The sequence below is a fragment of the Martes martes genome (assembly GCF_963455335.1).
Source record: "Martes martes genome assembly, chromosome: 12".
NCBI classification, from domain to species: Eukaryota; Metazoa; Chordata; class Mammalia; order Carnivora; family Mustelidae; genus Martes; species Martes martes.
Window position 1 is genome coordinate 87,125,028 of NC_137900.1, and position 17,432 is coordinate 87,142,459.

The 17,432-nt window shown below is 43.3% G+C and overlaps 1 protein-coding gene across 1 annotated transcript in view; it reads left to right on the forward strand.

Moving 5' to 3' along the window:
- The window catches only part of PBX3 (PBX homeobox 3), a gene marked incomplete at its 5' end in the record, with an annotated part of 212,221 nt that extends 195,312 nt beyond the window's left edge, over positions 1-16,909 (forward strand). The window contains 4 exons of the mRNA XM_080819906.1: positions 9,983-10,148; positions 11,411-11,523; positions 12,343-12,432; positions 15,362-16,909. Coding sequence (XP_080676032.1) covers positions 9,983-10,148; positions 11,411-11,523; positions 12,343-12,432; positions 15,362-15,454 — 462 coding nt within the window. The 3' untranslated portion in view covers positions 15,455-16,909. The remainder of the gene's footprint in view (positions 1-9,982; positions 10,149-11,410; positions 11,524-12,342; positions 12,433-15,361) is intronic.
- Positions 16,910-17,432: the final 523 nt, after the last annotated feature.

A 17,432-nucleotide genomic window follows, 5' to 3' on the forward strand; every position in this document is an offset into this window, starting at 1 on the left:
ATGTGATTCATTTTCAGGGAGAAATAATTACATATGTTGAAAGGTTTTTGAGGATAGGTATTACCATTTTAAATATATTCAGTGAAATCTTCTGGATTCTTAAAAAGCGAAGAGAACTGGGGTGTGTATTTAGTCGGGAGTGGTGGTTGAATAAATATGGATTTCCAGGAGATAAAAGGCTTGGCTATAGGGGTTCTTCACACATGACACTGAATACATTTGATGTTTTCTGTTACATGAAACTTATGTGGACAAAATAGCTAGTTCATTGTTGTTTAAAAAGTGCTCTTGATTCTTAATTTGGGGGTGCTGGTGTGTTCGCGGGGAGACGGCCCCATCTTTCCGTGGAGCTGGCGGGAGGCGCTCTCCAGCTATGTGTCAGTGTTTCAAAACGTGCCAGGCTTTCCGTGGAATCTATTCAGCTGCACACCTAACACATTTTTATTTTCTTTTTAATGAGAGAAGTAATTTTAAAGAAAAGAATCTTTAGCTGAAAACATCATCTGTGGCAATTTAGAACCACCCTGAAGCACGTGTTTTAGGGAGATGAACGGTGTCATCTGTTCTCTGTGTACTATGGCCGCGAGGCTGACGTTTTATATACTTTTGCAGATGAGCCTCTTTGTGAATGTCATGAGCAGTTATCAGTCTATCATGCATAGAGTAGAAAGGGCCAAGCCAAACTGTAAAGGTGTCAGTACATTATGGCCATAAAATTTTTCACGTCCTCAAATTAAAAAAAAAAAAAAAACAACAGTACTTGACAAGTGAATCTGTTTTAGATTATTTCAGATACTATGGAAACTGAATTTCTGTTTGTTCATTTCCCTCATTAGAAGTGGGTTGTGTTTCACAAGTTGGTTTTCAAGTTAGTTGTTAGGAATTTGAAACTTACTTCCTAAAAAGAAAAAAAATAATGGTTTGGATTTCTGGGCTAGCCCACATTTGAACCCTAAAGGAGCCAGGATACTTTGCACTCACAAGGTAGAATATTGCTCTTGTAGCCCTAGCCACTTAATACAATGGAAAAGAGATAAAATTGAGTAAACAGTTTCTGCAGAGTACTAAGAAAAAACAGGTCTTATTAGATAAGGCATAGGAGGAAAGGGACAAGAAAGATTGTGTAACCTCAGGCAAGTTATAGAAACTTTCTGACATCAGTTTTTAAGTCTGTGAGACTGGGTCTTTGAGGGGGCTAAATGAGATAATGCAGGTAATAATGAACTCTCCATAATGGCTGCTGCTATAAATATACGTACAAAGAGAAACCAAACCCCGGTTTCCTACAGATTCTCGGTCCAGTGCATTGTCTTGCATGTGGTTATGTTGGGACAGGAGTGAGGAGGGATGAGGAGGTTCAGGCACTGCTATCAGCTCTTTGTGCATGACCCTGGCCCAGAGATGTGTGGCGGACAATAGCTTTCGGTCTGGGTGTTATCGACCTCTAGTAGGAAGTTTATTATGCTCCATTATGCAGGGGGCACCCCTTTTTCTCTTCTCTCACTGCTGCCTATTCCATGTTGCCAGTTCCCCCCTCCTCCTCCAGCACTGGGAGTGTGGACTGGCTCTCCCAGGATCCAACGTTCCTGTGAAAAGGTACCCTGACCTTAGTGACTACAGGGAGCAAGCAAAGCCCACAGAGGGTTTGTTGTTGTGGCTTCTTTTTTAAGAAAGGGAAAGGTAGCATTTTGGAGGGTGCCTAGTACATCCCAGGCACAGTCCTTGGCATTTTAACATGTTTTTTCATTTAATTTTCTTGACAGCCCCCTTAGGAATGGGAATGGGTATGGTTATTCCATCTTGCAGGCCAGGAAGAGAGAACCTTAGCACGATGAAGGTAGCACAGCTAGGAAATCACAGAGCAGGGACTCACACCCAGGTCTGTCTGGCTGTCGGGCTCTCGCTCCAGCTGCCCTCTGGGTTCTCAAGGGAATGCACACATATGGTTATCTACGGTGAGTCCAGCCGTCCTGTCCTTATATAAACTTGACTGTGCACCCTTGGGAAGGAGAGGAGTGGAATGAGATTTAGCTTATTAACACCATTAACTTTAAAAATTGAACAGTATCTGGCTCCCATCCCTCATTTCAAATTGAATCACATAATGGGGATGAAAACATATTGATTAGGGGAAACTATTTATTAGAGGTAAAAATTGTTTACCATGTAAATATGCTACATGTTCCATTATACACGACTTGGCATTTCAACATTTCATAATCTGTTGCATTTAATTAGGCACAGTACATAAAGTATGCATCACAAGTAAACAGGGGAAACACAATGGCAAATTTTTCTAAGATTTGTGCTTCATAAATTTTCAGTTTTCTAATCTCAGTAATGATGTTTTCGTGTCATCTGCTTCTTTTCCAAACAAATGCTGATCCTCTCCCTGATGTGTTTTATGCGAGGAAGCAAAACTAAGGATGAACTCTGAAGTGCTGCATTTCTGCTTCTTCAAGATTAAGTCTTGAAGTAGTAATTTTTCTCTTTTATTTAACATTGTTGTTAAAATGATAAATGTCATCATAGAATGTGAAATATAAGATACAATTAATGCTAACTAATTAATAAACTGGCTTACAGTGACTGTACAGACATTGTAGATGGTTTAGCTTCGTAATTTGAACATGGAGTTTTCAAAGCAGTCTGGGAAATTTTAACGGCTTGAGATTTACAAAAAGTGTCTGATTTTAATTATTTCAAGAATTCTCGGACCTGCCAAGCTTATCCTCCTGATAGAATACAGGAATGGGACTGTTGATTCCTGTGGTTGTGTGGGCCAGCACAGGGCCTGGTGTACTTCTGGAGATTGTTAAATGACTTCTAAACAATATATTTTTTTAATATTTTATTTATTTGACAGGGAGAAATCACAACTAGGCAGAGAGGCAGGAAGAAGCAGGCTCCCCGCAGAGCAGAGGGCCCGATGCGAGGCTCGATCCCAGGACCCTGAGATCATGACCTGAGTCAAAGGCAGAGGCTTTAACCCACTGAGCCACCCAGGCGCCCCCTAAACAATATTTTTAAGAGGCAGATTGGTTCCTTTTTTCACTGTAAAGTACATTTCTCTAATTAAAAAAAAAAATACCTGCTTATCTGAAATCAATTTGGATAATATTTGAAAACACATAGGAAAACACATAGAAATGACTTATAAATCCACTCTAAAAGATAATCACATTCTGAGTGGTGTGTGGGTCCTAATACTTTTTTCCTGTACATATGCGTGTGTGTATGTGTGTGCATTTGCGCATATGTGAGTATTTTTACCCCCCAAATCTCATGCCATATGAAAGAAAAAATGCCCTTTGCTCCTCTTTATAATATATTGTGAGTATTTCCCCATGTCAATAAATATTCTTCCTCAACATGATTTTTAATCAATGATCATATCCCATTATACAGATGTGCTATAAATCTCCTTTTTTTTCCTAGTATAAATAGGACTGTAGTGAATCCCTTTGCACATATACCTCTGAATATTTCCTCAAGGTAATGTCTTAGTAATGCTGATTCAAAGGGTCTCTGCATAGTTGTTGGCTTACTCTCCAGAAAGATTATGCTAAATATTAAGTAAACTATGTCTATCTCCTTAGGTTTCCTTCTTTAATCACACTGTTTTTGATTTCCTGAAGCTGACAAATTCGTTCTTGGTCTAGCTCCAAAAGGTCATGGTGACACATGGAAGTGGTTGCCTGAATGAGCCCCACTTTTATAGCCAGAGGTCTTTAATAAGCACACCCTATCAGAGGGCTTTTGCACTGTACTCACACAAAAAAGTTGAAGTAAAACCAGAGTTAGCCTATTCACTTAAGACAACAGTCTTGAATTTGGTTATATACATGGTCCACAAAGTGCCTGAAGGTGTTAGGGCATGGTGACCAGCTTTCCTTATATATGTATAAACTCTTTCTTAAAATCCATGAGCCTCAGAAGGCGGCTGTGGTGGAAGCATTATGTGGGTTTTTTCCCTCTTCCACTTTATTGTTTGCCATTTTTCCACTTTGATGAAAGGAAATCTCCCACCCTATATGATGGCCTATTGCCCCAAAGGGTGAGACACTCTCTGGTCCCCACTAAAGAATTGTATAAAATACTGGTGTTAACCGAACCACCTTCAATCAGTGCTTTATAACCCTGTACCCCTGTCATTAAGAAATATATGTGTGATATAAAAAAAAAAACTACTCTACTTTTGATGGTCAAAACAAGTACTTTTATTTATCGGAATAAGTCTTTGTATTGCTTTGATCAGTTATAGACTAATTGTAATGATAGCTTAATCCAGAAAGATGTATTAAACATGTAGAACCTTATAATATGGGAAATAAAACAATTTTCAATTTCCATTTTTTTGTAGAACATAAAAGTATTTTGTATTAGGAGAATGTGGAAGGGAAATGTAATGGAAATACACTTCTAAGAACAAAAGAGAATGCAAAATTTCTTACTGTTAAAGAAAAGCAAGTTTATGTATTTTTTGAAATGGGTTGTGGTATCAAATTGCTTTGCTATTTAAATTTGGTTGGATACATTTTAAAAAATAGTGTTACAGTTTTATTTTAAAATGTCAACATTTATGACAAACTGAAATAACACTGTTTACAACTGTATAAACTTATAATGAAAAATTGTAGATATCAACTTCAGAAATGTGCAAAAGACAAAATATGTGTAAGCGGGTACCTGATTATTCAAAAATTCTTTAGGGAATATTCCAGCAAAAACTGTGCCGCCCACTGACACAGGACAGGTACCTTGCTGGGAAGGCTGCCTTGCCCGGCGTCAGGTGTCCTCACCTGAACCCATTCCCCACTGGACTTCCTAGAACTCTCAGACTCCTCCTTTGTCTTCCCTCCACTACTTCTCCACCTAGTGAGGCCCTGCAGGAGGGAGCTGTGAGATGGCTTGCAGGGCGCCTCTTTAGGCTTTCCCCTGGCAACAACACTCTCCCTTGTCCTGGACCATAGCCAGAGCCCAGAGCCTGCTGCTCCTGCCTTTATGCGTGCCCACCCCTTGGTACCTGTGCCTAAGTGCCCCTTGCTGTGCCTCATTCTCCCCGGTGGAAATGGCCCTCTCTTGTTAGTCCTCCACTCCAAAGTCCCTTCTTTCAGAGACACTCCTTGGATCTCTGTTCCTCTTTTCCTATAGAATGGTTTCTCCTTCCTCTCTCACTACTACAATAAAAGGGTTTAGAGTTTGAGAGGGGGGAAAGGGAATTAAGTTACATAGCAGGAAGGAGGGAGGTAGCAACTGACTTTTTTGGCTTGTTTGTGTCAACAGAGCTTCTAGAGGTTTGTGCCCCAGAAATAGGCAGTCTTAGTAAAAATACTGTTGAGTTGAATTGAAGCTAAGTCCAGTTCAGACCCCACCTCCCCTCCGAAATCTCCTCTGACTTCCCAGACCTGCTGGCACATCTCTTCCTCCAGATCCCTGCTGCACGTAGAATCTGTACTGTACAGCTGGGTGTGTGATCACCACCATCTTGCAATTTTTATGAATTGTTTTGAGCATCTTGCATTGTTATATCATCAGATTGCAAATTCTAGGCAGGTAGAGGTACATGTTTATTTGTTCTTCTATCTCCTCATGCCACAAAGTACAGTATTGACCATAATAAACACTCAGTAAACATCCCAACTGATATTAAAAAGGAAAAAACAGATGGGGAATCCTGGTGTTGAAACCTGGAACTATGACACTTTGCTGTCTGATTTTGGGCGACCTGCGTAGTCTGGGTCTCCTGTTTCTTTGTTGGTATAACATGGGAGATAGCAACAGGTAGTAGTCATCAGATAACTGCCACAGGCTAAGTCATTAACATACCCAACAATTCCATGAGTTTGTCTTTTTTTTAGATTCCACATATAAAAATATTTGACCTTTTAAAAGTTATTGGCAGTCTGCTGCTGGGTTGAGTTAGGGAAACGCATGGCTCTAGTAAACGGTGAGCCCGGAAATGTTTCTGGCCACTTCTTGGCCTTGCAGAGGGGCCCCGGAAAATCAGCAGCCTGCAGAATGTTCCCTACTCATTTCCCCAATTGCCAAAGGCTCACAGTCTAGGAGGTGTGACCATGAATAGAAGGAGGTGTGTACTTGTATTTTTATTCTCTCTCTCTCTTTTTTTGGTCATTTTTAATTGGTCTTAAAATCTTGCCTGGCCCCTTGCCTTCTGCACAGTCCAGAGTCATGAATCCTTGATACATGGCTCAAAAGAGAAGCACGGGGCAGCATATTCCCTTTCTCTCCACCAATTTCCTGCCTGCGTTTCTGTTCTGGGACCAACATACAGACCATTCCAGCTCCGAGACGGCGCAGGCTCTGCTCTGCTCACTGTCCCATGTGTACGGCCTGGTTCCACGGTGCGAACCGTGTAGGAGGGACGCATGTGATCCGTGGCTTTTGGTGCTTCCTACAGGGTGAGGGTGGAGATTTCATTTGCAACTAATTGTACCCATCTGTTTTTAAAAGGTGACAGAAATTCCTGAACTTAGGTGTCGATTCGTGCATTAATTACACTGATCTTAGTTGCGGCAGCCTGTTCTTAATGGCTGATGGCTGCAGTACCCAAATCTGTGATCTCAGAATGTGACGTGCATATTTTAATTTGAGAAATAGTTTAACATTTTTAGATATTCATTTAGATGTGGTTATGCAGGTTAAACATAACGTATGATCACTGCTTCTTTCATTGCTTCCAATTAAACCTTGCTTGTTAGTTTAACCTCTAGGTAATCCCATCAAACAATTGGTGTCAAGGAAACACTGCCCACAGTAGCTTTGGATGAGTGGCCATTAATTTTAATTGCCTTGATATTAAAGATTAAGAAGTATTGGGACTAGCAGCATAGAAACGATCTGATGTCAAGCAAATCCACTTGCTAAAGCTTCCCCAGGCTGCTGGTGATATTAAAATTTTACTGTGAGAATTAAATAAACCTTTATTAGTGATGACTGTTGTTTGATTGGTCCAGGGGTATGCATAAACACGGGATTCTTACGTATCTAGAGATGAGACCCTTCAGTGGTACAGAGATTCCTCAATTATGAAACTGTTAATAAAGCTGTAATCTGATTTTCCAGGCTAGGTTTCATTAATGTATTATAGCTTCTCTGATTGTCAAGGTAATATTAACTACAAAGTACAGAATCCAACAGAGAATTGTTTAGAAGAGGAGAATTCTAAGATGGGCCTTTGTTGCTAAATTCAGAGTTGGGGAATTTTCATTAATTATACTTAAGAAATGCCATATTCCCTCTCAACCAGGAATATCTCCCTTTGCACTGTAGATATATTCAATATTTAACTCTTTCAAAGGCCTGCTGGTCTTATTCAGACAAACCAGAGGGATGTATGTTGAAGGAGCTTTTTGAGAACCGGCTCTCTTGTTCTGTCTCCTGAGCTGAGAATGTGCTTGTGAAACATGAGGTAGGGTCCGAGGGAACTTGCTTTAACGAGCATAATCAGAACGGATACCTTTATGGTCCTTTTTCAATTTTGAGTCAAAACTTTTGTTTTTAGAGTCCTAGAATTCTGGTATGGGACTGCATCCTGAGAGTCACTGAGGCTAACTTCTGGTGCAGAAATCCCTTCCAGAGCTTCTGTCTCCATGTTCTTGGAGGCCTGGGCTCCACATCAGCATCATCACTGGCTTCCTCCTCTCCCCTGACCTCTTCAGCTGGTCCTTGGCAAATTCTGCCAATGCCTCCCCCATGATAGCTGCCCTCTCTATAACTATTGCTCTGCCTGGTTCTGGGCCTCATTGCCTCCTCACCTGTACACTCTCCTGGCTTTTTCCTCCCACTGCCACATCCTATTTGATGCTCATGTGCTCCTGCCCCAAGCATATGGGGCTCAAAGAAGGGAGGGCAAAGAAGGCCAATGGCCTGGTGGGGTTCAGTCTCCCAGGACTGTTTGAGAACCTGATATCATCACCATCTAGGTGTTGGAACTAAGGACAATGATGAGAAATGAGAGTGAATGAGATCTTAGTTCCTAATAGAGAACTGAATATCCGTTAGAATTGTCCAACGGTAGAATCAGGGACTTTGTAAGGTAGGAAATACCATGTTTCTAGAGGTGGAGATGCTATAAATACAAGAGAAAACAGAAGGAGGTGCAGGTTTAAAGGACACATGAATTCCATTTTAGACCTCTTGAGTTGGAGATTGTCGCAAAACATTTATATGTTAACATCTTTACAATCAAGAACCAAAATTCTTCATACAGGTTAGGCCTAGAGATGGAAATCTGGGAGCCATCCACACAGAGACAATGATTGAAATCATTAATATGGATAAGATTGCTCAAGGAGAGGAGAGAAGAGTTGAGTTTTGGCCAAGAGCTGAGTTGTGGAGAACACACACACACACACACACACACACACACACACAGCATATCAGACACTGCTGAAAGAGCAAAGAAGGAGAGAGAAAAGGCCATTGGATTTGGGATAGGTGTTATGCTGTATAACCACCTCAGTAAGCCACCCAGCCCAGGGATGCAGAGGGCTCTGCGTAATGCTTGACGCGTAGGAGGTAGTCATCGAATGATAGCTATTATAACCACTACTATTTGATACGAAGGCAGGAAGTGACATATACAGTCCATAAAGGGTATGTGGGAAGGAGGAATAATAGTGGAACAGAAGCAGCTAGGAAGTCCTGATCTCAAGCATATTTACTTCCTGGTGAGTTTTGGCTCGTTTCTGTCTGACGAACCTATGCTCATGGTTGCCACAGGAATCCTAGCAAGTGTGCCTGCCTGTGTATGTGTGCATTCCCCAGTATGAGACAGCATGTGAGCAGCGGTGAGGCCAACATTGTCTTCCTCACGTGGCTTCCTTGCCAGGGTTCTCTGGCTCCTTCTGGAAGGATGAGTGCCATAAGTTGAAGAATGAGAGTTCTATTTCCAAGGCAATTAAACTCTTGGCAGAGAAGGTCAATAAGCGTGCCCACTGGTGTAAGTTGGGTTGGAGGGCTCATACGACTCCTTATTTTTCCTCAGGGCCTCTGCATAGCTGTTCAGAATAAAACAGTGACCCACCCAGCCTGATACCACAGCAGTATGCCCCATTGGCGGATTATTAAGAAATTATTAAAGAGTATTTTTAAACTGTTACTTTAGCAAAAGGGAGGTCAGAACCTTTTATATAGCAGGTGGGTACCTTTTTATAACCTGCTGCGTGGGTTTTGTTTCTTTATCTAGCTCAGCTATAGGTGCCTGAACACGTCACGTGACTATGAGCAATGAGTCTTGGGCTGAAGTTTTGCTGTCAGTGAAATGTGATGAAATCTTCCTGTCGCCAAGTTCCTCTTTAGAAAGCTCTTCTACTTGCGTGGGCTGACGTCACAAGTAGTATGTAAAAGACACAAGTATATTCCACCTGATGAAATCAGAGCTGCTTCCCTGTATTTGCATTTGACCTTATTGGAATTACTTGAATTTCAAGTTGTGACCTTCTCATGTGGTAACTGGCCGAGCTTGAGCAGCCATCTTGGCAGACACACAGAACCTTCTAAGACAGGAGACAAAGGGGTCATTCATCCATTATTAATTGATGTTACTCTTTTCAGCAGACCAAACACGATTCTACTGTCCAACTGCCAAAATCGTTCCAGACCCAAAAGCAAGAAGTCATTCCTTCACAAAAATGTATTATTTACCTAACTTAACAGATGTTCCCTTTAGTATTTTCAGCTCCTTTTTAGGGGGACTGAACACTTAAATACCGATCAGTATATACCAACTGAATACTTTTTGTGAACAGTGCCCCTGTCCTTTTTAATGTGACTGTCACTAACTCCAAGAAGTGGTGTTATTCTGAGTGTCGAGGTTTGCAGAAAGCAAAAGTCAACCTCGAAAACCATGGTGTAAGTTAAGAACTTAGTGTCTCCCAAGGTGTCCCCTTGGTGTCCAACGGTTATTGCTGGAAGGTTGACCTCTCTTCCCCTTCACTCATGTCCCTGCGATTTGTAGGTATCCAACTGGTTTGGCAACAAACGAATCAGGTACAAGAAGAATATCGGCAAGTTTCAGGAAGAAGCCAACCTCTATGCCGCAAAGACTGCCGTGACGGCCGCACACGCAGTTGCCGCCGCTGTTCAGAACAACCAGACCAACTCGCCCACCACGCCAAATTCTGGTGCGTACTAGCCGCTCACTCCCTACTTGGCTCGGGCAGCCTTGTGCCACAAAACCCGGTCCCACAGGCCAGGACACAGGAGCCCTACTGAGGACCCAGTGGAGTTATAAAGGAAGATTTATGTTAAAACGAGGGCTTATTCTAGGGCCGGGCGAGAAAGTGGATGGCCAGAGTCCATAAACCCACTGTTCATAGCGAGTGCTACTCGCTACTGGTAGATTCTGGAACCTTTATTTACACCTCATGGTGGTTTTTAATTCAGCAGTTATGCAGAGTGCTATCACTAATAAATATTTTAACTATATTGTTCCATGTATCATTTTAAGGTCCATAGTGGTTTGTCAAAGAATGAAGGAGATAGCGGAAGTGGGAAGGTGACCTGGTGCTGTGCGTAATGAAGCTAAAATGTTGGGGTACAGCTGTGCTTCCTACCTAACACGGCTGCAGACTCCAGCCTGCTGCCCTTCTTGGCATTTCTTTAGCATCTATGCTGACTTGGTAGGTGATGAGCCGTGAGGCGTGCCGTGCCTCATACACGGATGCAGTGTCTGCAATATCGTGGTACATTTGGGCCACATTTTATGTGATGTTCATGATGGAGTTAGAAACATCTATACATGACAGGGAACTTGGGTAACCGTGAACGGTGTGCAGCCAGTCCAGGCAGATGGACTTGGGAAGCAATTCAAGGCACTTTTCTAAGGAGATCTTTTAAATATATCTTTAAAAGTTCAGAAAGCGAAGGGTTATCATTTCTTTGTTTCGTTTTCTTTCTCCCGCCCTCTCCCCCATCACCTCCCTCGCCCCAGACCCCTCACCCCCTGTGCTTTTTAATGAAACATGAACAGATGAAATTTAGGTAGAAGGTGTATGGCTAAGAGCTTCAGAAAAATGTTTCTTCTCCACATGACTGTCCACCATGACAGTTAATGACGGTGAAGAACTCACTTAACGACCAAGTCCTAGAGAGAAATGCAAACAAGGGGGCGGCCTGGGGCCGGCTGCTGGGTGTTTTCCTGTTCGCTTCCGTCTCCTCTTTGTTTCTTATTTGGGCTTCCCCATTGGTAGGACTTTCCTAGCTGCAAAATGAACCGCAGGACCTACCTCTTTGGAGTTGCCCTCCATCTTCTTAGATCCGGAAATGCTTTATGTTGTACACAACCTTTCCCTTCTGCACCTTTTCTCCTCTCCCTGCCTCTAGGTCTTTGAGGATTATGTGTGTAGCTCTCTGTTATTCAGCTACTTAACTCTTTCCTTTCCAGGTTCTTCTGGTTCTTTTAACCTCCCAAATTCTGGGGACATGTTCATGAACATGCAGAGTCTGAATGGGGATTCTTACCAAGGGTCCCAAGTCGGAGCCAATGTGCAATCACAGGTAGGAGAAATGCCCCAACTGGGGCCTTTCTGGCAGGGTAGGGTTTGGGCTCAAAACTCCATACTCTTACCCCCGTGGAAGTGGTCTGCACGTCCATGCAGAACCTGTGCTGGGTGCTTCCAAATGGGACCCATCTGCCCCACCATTTAATTTAACGAGAAGTCAGGTGAACAGTGACTTTTGATGATTCAAACCTGATAAACTTTGTGAATGCATTCGGCTCTGGCTTGAGCTCATGGAGAGGGTTGGGTGCATCTTACTTTGGTAACAACAGCAACAACAACAAATTGTGTGTGCCAGCGTATGTGTGGTTTAAAAATATATCACTCTTTCATTTCTGAAATTTTTAAAGTCAGAATTTAAAAAGCCCCTGAGTTCTTAAAGTATATTTTCTCATCCTCTTAATTGAGAGCAACTACTTGTGTGTGTGTGTTTGGGTGTGCATGTGCGTGTGTGCATGTGTGCGCATGCGTGCATGTGTGTGAGGGAGATCCAGTATACATATTTATAAGTAGTTTGCACCCATAGCCATGCACATTTCGCTGAAGATGTAGATGGAAAGTTTGCATTTTCCACGTAGATGGAAAGTTTGCATTGCCACGAAGGTGTTATTGTTGGGCTGCCATGAAAAACAAAGATGTGTGAGTTTAAATATGCAAAGAATTGCTGAAATTCTGCCAGTCACATTTGATTGATAAATTTGTCTTTCATTGAAGATGCTAAACCCTCATGGCACACATAATTCAAATTGTTTCCTTTTGTAAATGATGATGTTTTAATAGATTTGGGATGATGAATTTTGTTTCGTCTCACTTCTAGGTGGATACCCTCCGTCATGTTATCAATCAGACGGGAGGCTACAGTGATGGTCTTGGAGGAAATTCACTGTACAGTCCACATAATTTAAATGTGAGTACCCTGGGGAACCAGATTCGAAGAGCTGTAGGAACAGCGTCAGGTAAACAGTGACTAATAAATAAATGAATGGCCATTTGACTTGGCTTCTCATCTTGTTCGCAGGTGGGGAAGGCAGCATTTTTACTGCACTTTCGTTTTATGAATGCAAACACTTAATGTTACCCAGATGCACTTAGAAGTCCTCACAAATGCCCAAAGTGGCGGCTGGCATTCTGTCATCAATAGGGAACTCAAACGTTGGCCCGTTAAGATGCCATCTCCTACTGGCTGTGCTGTGTTCCAGGGAGATGGTGGAAAGCAGGTCATTTATCTTCAAATCAAGTAGCAGAAAATATTCCCACACAAAGCCCACATGAAGGGGACAAACTTGGAGGGCCCCAGACCAAGCTAAACAAAGAATTCTGTTCTTAGGAGCAAGCTGGCTTCATTGTCGATGGGGGATAGAAAACATGTTCAGCACTTTTAGTGGCACTTTTTTTTTAAATTATGGAAGAAATCATTTTAGCTTGTGTAACCAATTCACCAAAACTTTACTTTTACCCTATACTGACATGGATGGAAAATGGCAGAACGCACAGGTCTGGAAAGGGAGCCGCGGTAGGGAGGTGGTGGTTGGGGCATCAGGCTGGAGCTAGGGAGGGCAGGAGAGGACAGAATCTGGGATTCCAGACTTTGGGAAGAAACGAACTGCTCAAAGCATGGTGGTAGAGTCAGGAGGAAAGTGGACAAAATTCTCCCTTTTTAGGGCCTTCGCTTGCTGAGAAAGTAAATATTAATGATTGAAAAAGTGATTGAGGATGTTCAATTGTAAAGGAAAGAAAGGACCATTAAATACTCAAATCTTTTACATTTGAAATGTCAAATCTTTCTTTTTGGGTTTATAAATAACTCATAATAACCCACAACAAACCATATAAAAAGCCTTTTAGTTGCATTTCTCCTTTTTCATTTAAGTGTTTTGAAATGCTTCAGAGAATGTGCGATATCCTTATCAACATGATAAAATATGAAACTGTGATTGCCTGCAGCATTTTAGAGACATGAATTCCATCTTCACTGATGAGGCTTGATAAGGCGCTGTTGTATAATACACTGCATAATCTCAAACCACCAGAGGAAGGATTAATTTATTTTGAAAAAAAGAATGCTTGCTGACAACCTCTCCTCCAGCTGCCACGCTGGGTAAAAATATTGTACATTTGTTGTTTATAAATTTGGATAAAAGAGGAATGATGTTTACTTCAGATGGAATATCTTCAGACTTGTATCTGTGTAAGAGTTTTTCTTTTTCTAAGTAGATTTTCATACCTGAGGGGCAAAAACAGCTTACCGTTTAGATAGAGAAGAGGATGGCTTAGAGTCCCACCAGCACACGTGCGCGTGTCACCGTCCAGCCCGCACAACCAAGGCTTCGGAAACGCGTCGCCTCGGCGTTCCCTTTTTCCTGGCCGGAATCTGATAGGCCTCCAGCCCGAGAAATCCTTTTCCCTTTGGCTCTTTTCTGCGTCGTTGTTTGCCCCCATCCCTCCCTTTCTCTTGGTCCTGGAGGCAGGAAAGGTGCCTTCCAAGAACAGTGACCCTGGGAGAAAGGGACGGGCCCACCAGGCACAAAGCTCACCTAGAAGGCAGCCGGGCTGGGCGGGGACCCGGGTGGAGTTCTCTCAGGCCCAGTGGCACAGGCCTCAAAGAAGCCTTTTTAGGAGGGACGCCTGGGTGGCTCAGTTGGTTAAGCAACTGCCTTCGGCTCAGGTCATGATTCCAGCGTACTGGGATCGAGTCCCACATCCAGCTCTCTGCTCGGCAGGGAGCCTGCTTCTCCCTCTGCCACTGTGCCTGCCACTGTGTCTGCCTGTGCACTCTCTCTCTCTCTCTAATAAATAAATAAAATCTTTAAAAAAAAAGAAGCCTTTTTAGGTGGACTCATGGGAGAAGTCACCGACGGAGGTGAAAGAGGCAGGGGACGCCTCTTGACCCACCTCAACACGGGCGTGGGAGGTGTGGGTCTGGGGACAGCACCGCGGGAGGCGGGTCTGAGCCGCAGGCACTGGGTGGCAGCCCGCTCCCCCTCGCCTTCTCTCCAGAAAGGCCCGCCCCGTCACTTCCACTCAGTGTTCCCCAACTCACGAGCCCAGCACCTCCCTCTTCTTGACTGACATAAAAATATGTAGCGACAAGCTGTCTGCCACAGCAGAAATCTGATCAGACATTGATTTCAGCAATTGCCTCTATGGGCCGAGACAGAAGGCGAATTTGTTTCTGAGCACTGCTACCGCGACGCCCGTCCGAGGCGGGAAGGGCCAGCGGCACGTGCGGAGCCGGAGCAACCTCCCGGAGAGGCGCTCCAGTTAGAGATAATTGGAATACAGATGTGAATAGTGGGCTCCTCCGCAGTTCATGCATTTTCATTCCGGAAGATGCTATTTGGAGGGAAATTCTGGCCTTCATTTTCCAAGGGTTACAGTCGCTGGCTGTCAGGCGTGCGTGGAAGGCGGGGGGGGGGGCACCTTCTTCTCTATGGAAACGGGGATTCAGCTGGGCTGAAGTTTATACTTCGTGGAGCCTGAGGTCTGGCGGAGGCATCGCATCGAGCTTCTCCACTGCTCCCTTTCGAAAAGATTTCTCTCCGAGTCACTTTATTTTTTACAGCCAATCAAAGGCCAAGCCGCACGCCAGCTTGAGGCTCGCCGAGGCCCTCCTTCAGCGAGCTGATTTATTGCCAAGACTTTACTTGGTGGGATGGATTTGTTTTACATGCATTTAATCCCACTTTAACACATGCTTCAAACTCCTGCCAAAGTGGGTTTAGAAAATACATTTTGCTAATGTAGCTTTGCTCTCACGTTGTCATCTGGGTATTTGAAATTGGGGAGGAGAATTAATCTGGAGACGCGCACCCGGTGAACTGTGTTTCTCCTTTCAGGCTAATGGAGGCTGGCAGGACGCAACAACTCCGTCTTCCGTGACTTCCCCTACAGAAGGCCCAGGAAGCGTGCACTCGGATACCTCTAACTAATTTCCGGCAACACTTTTCCCTGAGCTGACATGCCTCAATACGTGCATTCAGAGCAACAGGAGGAAAAGGAAAGCGTTTTTGTAGCCCACCGTCCACAGCTTTACTGTAAAACCTTGTCTTATTAGAGAACTTGGTAAATCCGTTTTTTAAGGAATCATAATCATTTGTATTTATACTTAAAAACACACAATGTTAAAAAAGCACTTTATCCAATTAGGCCAAGATTTAACATTGTTGACAGTCCTGTAGCTATTTTATCATAATTTATTATCGATATTTTACATTAATGGTCTCACAGTTGCCAATTACTTGGCCTTAAGGGTAAAAAGTACAATATATGCTAAACCTCAATCGTTAAAGCAGATGCAAAGATTCACCTCACCTAAATTGACTTTCTCGCATATTTCCATCCCAGACTTTGATTGTCTTTCTTTCATATCGCTAATGGGGTTGGAATAAAGGAGCTGTTTGGCTATCTCTGTTAACGATGGTTTGTTTAAGAATCTTCCTGGTCACGTTTGTGTTTCGATCTCTTATGTTATAATTAGATCAGAGACTGGTAGCATCTTTTCTCTCTCTGGAAGCACCAGTGCCCAGAGTCTGCTCGGTAATTAAATTATGGATCCAGATTGTTCTGGGGAATGAAGATGCTTGCTGCTGATAGAGGTGAACACGAGATCTGTCTGGGGTTGTACGGTGTGCGCTGGGTGCTGCACGGGCTTGTCAAGGTTTGCTCCGTCCTCTGGGCATCGGCAAGGGCCCTGCTCTCTGGAGTGTTGTATATAGTGTAGCAAAAGAGTATTTATACATCTCACCAATCAAAACACAGCTTGATTACCTCATGCGAACTCATACAAACCAATAGAATTTCAACATGTTCTGTAGCTTAGAGTGCTCACTTACTACCTCTGAACAATACTCACGCTGTAGTTCGTCTCTTTCTTACCTTTTTGCATCTTGTAATTAACTCTTTGTTTCCCTTCATAAAATGTAATTGTACATTGTAATCTTTTAAAAGAAAAAAAAAATCAGGGTTGCATTTGCAACCTTTAAAAAACCGAGAGTGGAAACATTGGGTCTTCAATGAACACGGGATCAGTAGAACTGTTGTAAATACTGAGAAAGCATTTTGAATGTCCTTCATCTTGTTACTAATCCATGCAAAAAAGAAAAAAAGAAAAAAAAGCGGCGCCGATCGTGATGCATTCAGAGTCCAGTATTCGGTACTGTACACTTTACCCTGCGCGCTGGGGCCCCCCCCTCCTTCCTCTCTTTTTGTATTGTATGCGATTCTGAAACTGATTGAGTCATGAAAATAATTTGTGGCGGTGATTCTAATGTATTAAAAATGTTTCGTGTTCCTTTCTAACTGGATTACACCCTGGATTGAAAAAGTCTTCCTCGTGGTAGCTCTATGTAGTTTCAAACATGAATAAACTTTTTGCTTTCATGATTAAATGTTGCAATGTCTTAACTCCACCGCCACGGGAGCGGGCTGGGGTGTGTCAAGCTGCCCCGGTCACAGAGGGACTTGGAAATGACGGGGAAGCAGGGACTGGAGGACGAGCCCCTACCGACCGACGGCTCTCTCTGGGCGCGCTCCTGACCGGCTCCTGGACCGCTGTGGCATGTCCTCCCCTGATCCCTGCGTTCTAAGAATGCCACAAGGAAGCTATTCGCCCCACTGGCAGAGATTAGGAAAGTAAAGCTCGTAAAAGTTGAGCAAATGCCGTAAAGTCACAGAGTTGGGACAACAAGGGACCACGCTCTGAACCCAGGTCTCTCTGCCCCAGGAGCTCACATTCTCCTGACCTGATGATGCCCCCGGCACTTGTTTAATGGAAAGACCTTTTCTGTCATTTATTAAAAGAATAACCAGTCTCGTCACCTTCACTTCATTTCAGGGCTTCCGTGAGATACCAGTTAAGAACAAGCAAGAGTTCCTCTGAAAAGAGCGAGCCTCAGATAGCTACTGAAA